Source organism: Lampetra planeri, chromosome 56, assembly GCF_965212315.1.
Source record: "Lampetra planeri chromosome 56, kcLamPlan1.2.h2, whole genome shotgun sequence".
Lineage (NCBI taxonomy): Eukaryota > Metazoa > Chordata > Hyperoartia > Petromyzontiformes > Petromyzontidae > Lampetra > Lampetra planeri.
Genome location: NC_136162.1, coordinates 3,948,294 through 3,959,306, shown reverse-complemented (window position 1 = coordinate 3,959,306; position 11,013 = coordinate 3,948,294). Strand labels below are relative to the sequence as shown.

General features: G+C 48.6%; 1 protein-coding gene across 2 annotated transcripts in view; it reads left to right on the top strand.

Annotated features, from left to right (window-relative positions):
- Nucleotides 1–7,164: 7,164 nt before the first annotated feature.
- LOC144735705 (sodium/potassium-transporting ATPase subunit beta-3-like) overlaps nt 7,165–11,013 on the top strand; it is a 39,835-nt gene continuing 35,986 nt past the window's right edge. For both annotated transcript variants that reach the window (XM_078618193.1, XM_078618189.1), the window contains exons 1-2: nt 7,165–7,472; nt 10,125–10,218. In XM_078618193.1, the coding sequence (XP_078474319.1) occupies nt 10,147–10,218 (72 nt within the window). In that variant the 5' untranslated portion in view covers nt 7,165–7,472; nt 10,125–10,146. The remainder of the gene's footprint in view (nt 7,473–10,124; nt 10,219–11,013) is intronic.

Below are 11,013 nucleotides of genomic sequence, written 5' to 3'. Positions count from 1 at the left end.
CATACCAATGTCCCGCTCATATAAATGCCTTTCTCTCTATCAAACTTTCATTCATTTTAGTTTTTCTCGGTTTTTTTGCCATTTCCCCCGCCGAATTTACTGTTGCCGGCGTCGCGTCACGAGATGGAGAACTCATTCGCATCTCCCGCACGGCAGCGCCAACTCTTCCTGCAAGAGAATGGCCCCGCAAGACGTAGAACTCGCATAACTACCCTCTAAACCCAACCCACGCTGAGCGGCGCGGTGAAGGATGGGCAAACAGCCTCCATGACGAGCATGGCCTGGAGAGGCATTCGTCCAGCACTGGATTGGACACAAATCTTAAATTATTTTAGTTTTAAATCTTGACCTAAAGCTTTCGTGACTGCAGGAATACATATTCTATGGGTCTTTCTGTAAAGCCACGTAGATGGAAAATAATAAAAAATATCACGACGTTTCAATCGCAACACAGCCATCGTGTCGCGATCGAAACGTCGTGAGATATTTTTATTATTTTCCTATCTGCGTGGCTTTACTGAAAGACCCATTGCATAATTATTTAAGCTTTGTCGTTTTTCCCCAATTATATCCTGATTTTCTGCTATCAGCCTCACGGGACGCAAAGTCCTGCCGGGCAAAGCGACCCATCGCGTTCGAGAACGGTCCGCGGAAGTAGATGTCGCAGAACTAGCTCTGAAATCCCAAATGCACGTGACCTCTGGTCACCCACTCTGCAACCGAGAGTATTGTGTGTCACGTGACATGCTGTATTCGATTCACCAACTTTAATTTAGCGATGCGCCCCAGAAGGTTGAAAACCGGTGAAGTGCAATGCTGCTGGACAAACAGAAGCACATACATCCAGTCGCCGTATTGAATTTAAACAAAAATATGTGAAGCGATGAAAGGAAGTTTGCTTATTTATATCATTTATTGGCAACTGATATTCGTGGCCAGGAATAGAACGCGTCATTTGGTCTGGGTGACCAAGTGGTCCAGGTATTTAGCGGCACATCGCAGGGTGGACATTGGACACCACTGCACTTATCGGGGAGGACCTTCATGAGCCAAACTTCTGCAAGACACGTGGCTGCTGGTGGTGCTGATGCAGAAGATGGATATTTTATTCTTGATTTGAAGCTTTCGTGACTGCAGGAATCCCTACTCTTTGGTTTTTTCGGTAAAGTCTCGTGGGTAGAAAATAAAATAAATCACGTGACTTTACCGAAAGAACCAAAGAGTATGGATATTTTATTTTCCCAGTTGATTACCTTACGCCCCATAGGCTCACCCAAAACAGTGGCATGGGTGTGTATAACGATGCACCCACACTCCCAAGTCCATATTATAGCTCCACGTCATTATTATCTGGATGCAAATTAATAAGTGCATCCCCTCGTTACATTTTATATTATAGTTTTTGACATTACGACCAGGATACAAATTAGATGTTTTTCAACCGTTTCGTTATCGACATATTCTCAATGCAATGTATTAAGTTGTTTTACATGTTTTATGTCCAAAATATTATTGTTTTCGTATTTATCAGCACAGTATTATTAATGCATTCACAGTATTATTAATGCAGCTGCACATGCAGCTCCTACACGTGCAGCTGCTACACGTGCAGCTCCTACATGTGCAGCTACTACACGTGCAGCTACGACACGTGCAGCTCCTACACGTGCAGCTGCTACACGTGCAGCTCCTACACGTGCAGCTGCTACACGTGCAGCTCCTACACGTGCAGCTCCTACACGTGCAGCTGCTACACGTGCAGCTCCTACACGTGCAGCTGCTACACGTGCAGCTCCTACACGTGCAGCTGCTACACGTGCAGCTACTACACGTGCAGCTGCTACACGTGCAGTTCCTACACGTGCAGCTCCTACACGTGCAGCTCCTACACGTGCAGCTGCTACACGTGCAGCTCCTACACGTGCAGCTGCTACACGTGCAGCTCCTACACGTGCAGCTGCTACACGTGCAGCTACTACACGTGCAGCTACGACACGTGCAGCTCCTACACGTGCAGCTCCTACACGTGCAGCTACGACACGTGCAGCTACGACACGTGCAGATACTACACGTGCAGCTCCTACACGTGCAGCTGCTACACGTGCAGCTACGACACGTGCAGCTCCTACACGTGCAGCTCCTACACGTGCAGCTACGACACGTGCAGCTACTACACGTGCAGCTACTACACGTGCAGCTACGACACGTGCAGCTCCTACACGTGCAGCTCCTACACGTGCAGCTACGACACGTGCAGCTACTACACGTGCAGCTCCTACACGTGCAGCTACGACACGTGCAGCTACTACACGTGCAGCTCCTACACGTGCAGCTACTACACGTGCAGCTACGACACGTGCAGCTCCTACACGTGCAGCTGCTACACGTGCAGCTACTAAACGTGCAGCTACTACACGTGCAGCTCCTACATGTGCAGCTACTACACGTGCAGCTCCTACACGTGCAGCTACTACACGTGCAGCTCCTACACGTGCAGCTGCTACACGTGCAGCTACGACACGTGCAGCTCCTACACGTGCAGCTACTACACGTGCAGCTCCTACACGTGCAGCTACGACACGTGCAGCTACTACACGTGCAGCTCCTACACGTGCAGCTGCTACACGTGCAGCTCCTGCGGGTGCAGCTACTACATGTGCAGCTACTACACGTGCAGCTACTTGTGCTACTATCGGATAATCCGGCACTGTGCCTACGCCGCTCAGCGCACGTGGGAAGGCACGAACCACCACAGCTCAGCAGGTGGCATCATCCTCACGCCGTCCACACAAACTCGAATCCGCACTTTGTTGTTGGGGGCCTTTTTGGCAGTGTCAAGAATGATCGGGGAGGGGGGTAATAATAAGTCTGTACCCTTTCTGGCAATGAAAACAGGCGTTGTGTGAAGATGTTCTAACACCACAATAGATTCCTTTCGCAAGGCATGACATCTGCATTAACCACACGAACTTGTGCCAAAATATGCAATATTATCAGAGCATGTTTGTATTTTTTGCCACAAGCACGTGCGGTTAATGCAGACGTGATGCCTTGCAAAAGGTACCTATTGTGGTGTTTGAACATAGTAACACCTCCTGTTTTATTGCTAGAAATTGTAACAAACAAAAACACCTAATTATTATTTTTTCATCGAATCCGAACGTCTCCCACGACGACCACGGCATTCGCACACGTGGACACTCTAAGACCGATTGCAGAAACACCGACCACACCATCGACCACACAGTAGCGAAACAATGTGAGTACTCCATGTGAGTCTGTGGGTCTCCATGTGAGTCTGTGGGTCTCTATGTGAGTATGTGGGTCTCTATGTGAGTCTGGGTCTCTGTAAAACCTCACTATTAGTGAACCACTGTGAATTCTGTGAATCTGTGGGTCTCGATGTGAGTCTTTGGGTCTCCATGTGAGTCTGTAGGTCTCTGTGAAACCTCACTATTAGTGAACCACTGTGAACTCTGTGAGTCTGTGGGTCTCGATGTGAGTCTTTGGGTCTCCGTGTGAGTCTGTGGGTCTCCATGTGAGTCTGCAGGTCTCTATGTGAATCTGTCGGGACTCTCTGTGAGTCTGTGGGTCTCTCTGTGAGACCTCACTTGTTGTGAGACCACTGCAAACTATGAAAATGAACTGGTGGCGATGAATTAATCCACAATGACCACGACATCAACTGAAGCAATGTCCTGCGTAAACTAATCAGGACATTGACTTATGAGTTGAACTTCATACAGCTAATAAGTGCATACGTATGTATGTTGAACTTAATTCGCACCGTACGTAGCCAACCACGCGAATCGGAAGTGCAGGGAAAGAACAAACTAATACAATGAGTTTTTAATCTGGATTATTTAAAAGTGCATGGCTCCAGCAGTTTCCTAATATCGGGTCAGAAAGACAATTCTGGCAGTGAAGTCGATAATTCTAGATTTGAAGCTTTCGTGACTGCAAGGATTCATACTCTTAGTTCTTTCGGTAAAGTCACGTAGGCACTTATCACAGCCGACCTACATCGGGGGCTCCTAGCATGTTGCTTGTCGTGTGCCACCTGTCAGATGTATCACATTTTCGCGTACATCGGGGCGATATACAGGGACTCCTCTACTTACAAACAACTTAGGTTCCGGAGGTGTATGTTCGTAAGTCGATTTGTTCGTAAGTCCAGCTCTACTCCCGTCGATTCCAAACACGTTGTACGGCGTGTACACGAAACACGAGGTATCATCTCCTGCAGATGTAGATGCCACTGGTTCTTCACGTCCTGCAGATGTAGATGCCACTGGTGATTCACGTTCTGCAGATGTAGATGACACTGGTTCTTCAAGTTCTGCAGATGTAGATGCCACTGGTGCTTCACATTCTGCAGATGTAGATGCCACTGGTTCTTCACGTTCTGTAGATGTAGATGCCACTGGTGCTTCACGTTCTGCAGATGTAGATGCCACTGGTTCTTCAAGTTCTGCAGATGTAGATGCCACTGGTGCTTCACGTTCTGCAGATGTAGATGCCACTGGTTCTTCATGTTCTACAGATGTAGATGCCACTGGTTCTTCACGTTCTGTAGATGTAGATGCCAACTGGTGCTTCACGTTCTGCAGATGTAGATGCCACTGGTTCTTTAAGTTCTGCAGATGTAGATGCCACTGGTTCTTCAAGTTCTGCAGATGTAGATGCCACTGGTTCTTCAAGTTCTGCAGATGTAGATGCCACCACCGTCATCTATTGCGCAGGTGGTTGAACTTACGGCTCTCGGTCCGAACAGACAACAGGACATACGGACAGGTTTGTTCTAATCTCTGAAAATGTTCGAAAGTCCCTGTATATGGGTGTTTATATTATTTTTGGTTAAAATATAAACATATCGCAACTTTCATTTCAATAAATAACACCTAAAACATTTACTTGACACTGAATAACTTAACCACAATTACCTAAATATTTCCCACTTTTTGTTTATACTTCCATCAGCTGTATCCTATCCACTGCTGGACGAAGGGGCCTTCCCCAAGCCACTTGCCGCCAGCACGCAATTGCCAACTTTGGCATAAAAAACATAAAACTTCAAATTTTGATTTAAAGCTTTCGTGACTGCAGGGATTTATCTTCTTGATTTTTTCGGTAAAGTCACGTAGAAGGGAAGTAATAAAATACGCTCCAAGCTTGGTCCTGTTTCATTCTTCACCTGAGGACGGCTGCTTGCGTTGTGGCCGAAACGTCGTGAGAATTATTTTATTATGTTTTATTTGTATTATTTTATTACTTCCCTTCTACGTGACTTTACCGAAAGAACCAAGAAGATAAAACTTCAACTCACAAGCAGGGCCACGGGTGATGGTGGTTGGCAAATGGGGCAATCAGTCCTTACAAGAAAGAGGGGACCCCCACAATTGGGGGGCTTGTTATTTTGTCCCTCCTGAATATGGGGGGGGGGGCGCACGTGGCCTCCTGGGCCTCCATGATCTCCTTGAGCAGCCCCTGCACAAGGATAAAGATCCCACCCCCGCCGCCGCCGTATAGCCTTCAAAGACTGTTGGGGCAAGTGCTGTTAGCGAGCAGCACCTACGAATGCCAGAAAGGCACACGAGAGGGCGCGGGTGGGCCAGCACATCGCGCCCAGCCGCCTTTGTCTCCCCAGTGGCGATATTTACACATCGCACGAAGGAACTCAGTTGAGGCTGAGTCCACCTAGGGGAGGAGGCGCAAGACCGGTTCAAAATAATCGTCACCGGTGTTGACCGCGTGCGGAACACGAAGTCGCATCGCCGGGTTCGCAACGCAAAGCGATCTCACAGCTGCCGCTGCCCATGCGGCCCTGTTGAACAAAGGACAAAGATCCCCCGTATAGCCTGAACAGACTGTAGGGACAAGTGCTGTTAGCGAGCACCTATGAAGGCCGGCACGGCACACGAGGGGGTGGGTGGCCAACACCACGCCCGGCCGCCTTTGTCTCCCCAGTGGCGATGTTTACACATCGCACGAGGTACTCATTTGCGGCTGAGTCGACCTAGAGGAGGCCCAGGACCGGTTCAGATGATCGTCACTGGGTGTTGGCCGTGAGCTGGAATCGAACCGCTCACGGCCACGAAAGCCACGCACCCAGTGCCGGATTATCCCAGTAGCACAAGTAGCTACATAGCTACATATGTAGTAGCTACACGTACTGCAAGTTAAGCAACGTTGAGCCTGGATAGTTCTTGGATGGGTCGCCACCACCACCACCACCACCACGCACTACTGGTTGTTATAGGTTGCTGGCCAGGCTACGTGGCGAGCAGCGTGTAGCAGCTACACATGTAGCAGCTACACATGTAGTAGTAGCTACACATGTAGCAGCTACACATGTAGTAGTAGCTACACATGTAGCAGCTACACAAATGTAGTAGCTACGGGCCTCGCACTTTCAAGGGCCCCGCGCTAAATGCTTTCAAGCTATCAATTCCGGTTCAGTGATTCTGCACTTGCTCTATTACTATAGTACTATACTGCACTTGCTCTATTACTACAGTACTTGAATTAAAGCTTTCGTGACTTCAGGAATACATAGCGGGTGGGTTCTCCCGCTATATTTTTTCACCTGATGACGATTGCTTGCGTTGCGATCGAAACGTCGTGATATTTTGTTTTATATATTTTATATCTACGTGGCTTTACCGAAAGACCCAAAGAATAAACTATAGTACTATACCGCCTTCAACTTTTACGAACGACTGGGTGTTTAAGGTTAGCGCTTTGTCGTATTATCTGACTGTATAGTAGAAAACAAATTCAAATACTTTACTGTGAAAGTAAAAAAAATTGTGTTTTAATATATTTTTTTATTTTAGGGCCCCTTCAAAACATATGCGACGGCCCCCGCCACTCGCTTAATCCGGCACTGCACGCACAACATCGTCCCCTTTGGACGGAGCCGGCATCTCGCCGCTGACTGACAGCAGCAGCAGCAGACTTTTTGGCGCGCGCGGAGCGCCTCCACTCTTCTCAACGCACGATGGGACGGTCCATTCGACACCGAGGACCGGGGAAAACGGGGGGGAGGGAGGTAGCGTCCGTCAAACAACATTTTTTTTCAACAAATGGCTTCGCTGAAAAGGGCCGAGCTTGAATGACACCCTCCGTCCAACTGGCTCACGCCCCCCCATCCACCCACCCACTCATCCACCCACCCACCCACCACCACCATCCTCTCTGCGCGGTCTCTGAATTATAGTACGAGCGAATATTCAGTCGTTGGGTTTTTTTTGCCGCAGCACTTTGTGGGTTTCCTTTGGTCACCCGTCCTGCGGCTCCGACTCTTTTGACACCGCTGTTAAAATACCGCAGCCGCCGCGTAGAAATCGCTCAGTTTGTTGTTGTTGTTGGGGAGTGGCCAGGAGTCAAATCAACTTTTTTTTTGCCCTCTCGTGAGATCTCTGCGTGGCGCTGACCAACCTGGGAACCTTCTTGTGCGTGTGACCTTCAAGGTAAGGTCATTCTGCCGTCGGCTTGTGAATTCTGATGGGTTTTTAGGAGGGTCATAAATTGTTACGGATAGATGAAGCGGTGTGCATGCTTAGTTATTTTTGTGAAGGTTGGAAGTTGATCGTTGCATCGTCAATTTGCTGTACGGTGTTTAATTCCTAAATGGCAAACTTTTTAAGCAATGAGAGTGATACTATTGCCCATCGTATGCATATTGTACTGGTGTCATGTTATTATTGGGAGTTGTAAGCAAAGCTTGTATAATCGTTTCAAAGCGCCCTGAGATTAACAGTTACTTTGCAAGGTAACCCTCTAAGTGAATATGTAATATTCTGATGATGCTTACCGTAACATATGTGTATGATTATCTTCTACGCATTGATTGTGAGTGACTGACTGACCCATGTAATGTGTCATATTGGTTATAGAATGATTTAGACGGCTGAAATTGTGTAACTAATTTAGTCAAGCCAATCCACCTAACAGGCAAATCCGAAACTCAACATTACGGTCGGAGAGGTTGACAGGCTTCACTCATAGGGCAGCATCAGCCTACAATGTCCACGTTCTTGGTTCTTTCGGTAAAGTCACGTAGAAGGGAAAAAAATAAAAATCATAATAAAGCCATTATAAAATGATTTTTATTAAATAGTTATATTGTTATGCTTTATTATTTATTTTATTTTATTATTTCCCTTCTACGTGACTTTACCGAAAGAACCAAGAAGATGAATCCCCGCAGTCACGAAAGCTTTAAATCGAAAAAAAAAATGTTCACGTTGCTTTAAGTCTCGTGCGAAACGTAAACAAACACGCGATCTTCCACCCGTCAACCGAGCAGTTTGCCTCGCGACGCCAAAATTCGATGGGAAGTGTCCGACGGCTCACGCAGAAGAGCCTCGGCTGTGAAGGGCCGTCGAAGAGACGCGAACTCTAAACACCCCCGCCGTGCGTTACGGCCTGCTGGTTGACTGCAACGCAACGGATAGTCACGGGAAAATTGTCACGAGCCTCCTTGTGGAGGACGTGCCCCAACATTTGTCCCTCCGCGTGAGAGTATGCTGCTGAACATTTGTTTATTAGCCGCTGACATGCGCCGATGTTCGATGAGATGGTGCACTTCCAGAATTGCCGTGTGCTTGAAGCGGAGGGGACCGATGTATGAAGGGGATGATATTGTCTGCTTATTTGTTCTGTTGTTCTTCTTGGTTCTTTCGGTAAAGTCACGTAGAAGGGAAATAATAAAATAATAAAATTAAAACAATTCTCACGACGTTTCGGCCACAACGCAAGCAGCCGTCCTCAGGAGGAGAACACAGCTGTCGAGAAGACACAGTCTGAATGAATGTTCTGTTGTTGTCAAAGTACAGTTTTGTTATCATTGTTATTATTGGGGCATTATGAATGACCGTGCTTGTGAGTTGCAAGTGGCCCATGTGGATGCGTCACGCGCTCTCGTGATGTCCGATTTCCACTCACGCACCGGTTGCCCAAAGTTTCCCCTGTTATCATAATCGTCGCTGTTTAACGTTGGAATTGCACGTTAAGTTACATTTTAACAAGTAATTTTTAATACTTTTTTACGTTCATACACCTGCCTCTTGTATGTTTCAAGAAGCTCAATCTTATATCCATTGAATTTTTGACATTTGCACGTGCATTCCGAGTTTCAATAGTGGTCTAATTTTAGAATAGTTAGGCTTATGCTTGTTTCGACTTAAGTCTAATCTTTAAAAGAAAAAGAGACGTGTAATCCTAATGGGCTCTCATCTGATTACAAATGCAGGATTAGTAACACTTCACAACTCGGGCAAAAATCACGAATGAGCTCTGTCTAATTCTAGATTTGAAGCTTTCGTGACTGCAACGATTCATACTCTTAGGTTTTTTCGGTAAAGTCACGTAGGTAGAAAATAAAATGTTTAATTTAGTATGAGCTCTGTCTGTTTGCCTCTTTTGTAACGCGGCGGCACGATAACGCCCGCGAGGATGATCCAACACGAGCAACACTTGAGTGCAAAGTTGCGTTCCTGTAAGACACTTTGCCCGGTTGGAAACCGCCCACATTGATCACAGCGTTGCCCACAACTTGGGAGATGAAAAAAAAACTGCGCTAAAAGTTTCAACCTGCCGGCCAGAGGTCGCAACCGGGTACCCGATACCCGTACCTTACCCGATACCCGGCTACCCGTACCCGGCCGGGTACGGGTAGCCGTTTGCGACCCTGGTGCGGCCGGGTACGGGTATGGGTAGGCCGTGAGTCACTGGTGAGTAACCGTTTGTCACTCATTTCCCAACGTCTTGTCTCTTCTCACAATTCAAGTTCCTAGAATCAACCCACCCGCGCCTGCAACATGGCTTCATCCCAGAGGTCGCAATCGGGTACGGGTAGGGTACGTGTACGGGTAGGGTACGGGTACCCGTTTGCGACCCTGGTGCGGCCGGGTACGGGTAAGGAATCAAAACCCGTTTGCGACCTCTGCTGCCGGCCCACGCGAAACGACTTCTCCTCCTCCCAAGCTCGACGCCATCTCGCTGTGAGGCTTGAGACGCATCCTCATAACTGCTCGACGAGTCAATTCCGAGGACAAACGTGCGTTGGGATGTCCGGCGACTGATGCGACGTTTCGCCCCCCCCCTTCCCGCATGTCCAGGTTTGGAGAGAACTTTTGAGACATGTCCACGACCAACAACGCAGCTGCGGCTGCCACCCCGCAGAGCCTGAAGCACACCAATGCCCACGACGCGGTGAGTTCCGCTTGATGGCGACGCGCGTTCGTTCGACGACAATGATCTCACAGTCGTTCGCTCCTCGCTCTCGAAGAGAGAGAGAGAATGGCCTCGGTGGCGAGAGGAGGAACCACGGACGAGCGGGGAAGGCATCATCAGGCCGTCGGTGAGCCGGCGCCAATAATTGCCCAAGCTCTGCGGTCCCCTACATGTTAAGGTGTCATCGGCCAATTCACGAGTGTTTCCACGTGGGTGGAAACCGGAGCACCCGTGAGAAAACCCACGCGTACGAGGGGGAAACACTCGATCCCCTTACCGATGGAACGGGTGGAATCCACACGATTGCCGTACCGCCTTCTCCTGGCAAGCCAGGGTGTGACGCCTCATCGACCCCCACGGGGAGTTCACAGCATCTGTGTGTGGTCCACCAACTCTCGCTGCTGTCTGGACTACAGGCTACGTGCATATCCGCCACGGCACGGCCCATTTTTTATGTTGTTGTTGCATGTGTTTCCTGTTTTGTGCTGAGAGGTCATTTGGAGGTTAATTCATGAAATACATCATCGGTGGCCGGGTGGCTCAGTGGTCAGAGCGGCGAGCTGCCACCGCAAAAGTCCTGGGTTTGAATCCAAGTTTGCAAGCCGGGCGGTGTTCGCCAGGGCATCCCCTTTAGCAGTGACGCGGCATGGTTGGCATGTGCCCTGGTGCAAGGAATAAAATTAGCCCCCCCCCCTCCCACCATTTCCCTGTCCAATATCCCAATTCTGCGGAGACCAGCGCCTCGGCCAGGCAAACTCTTGGTTCCTGGTCCAG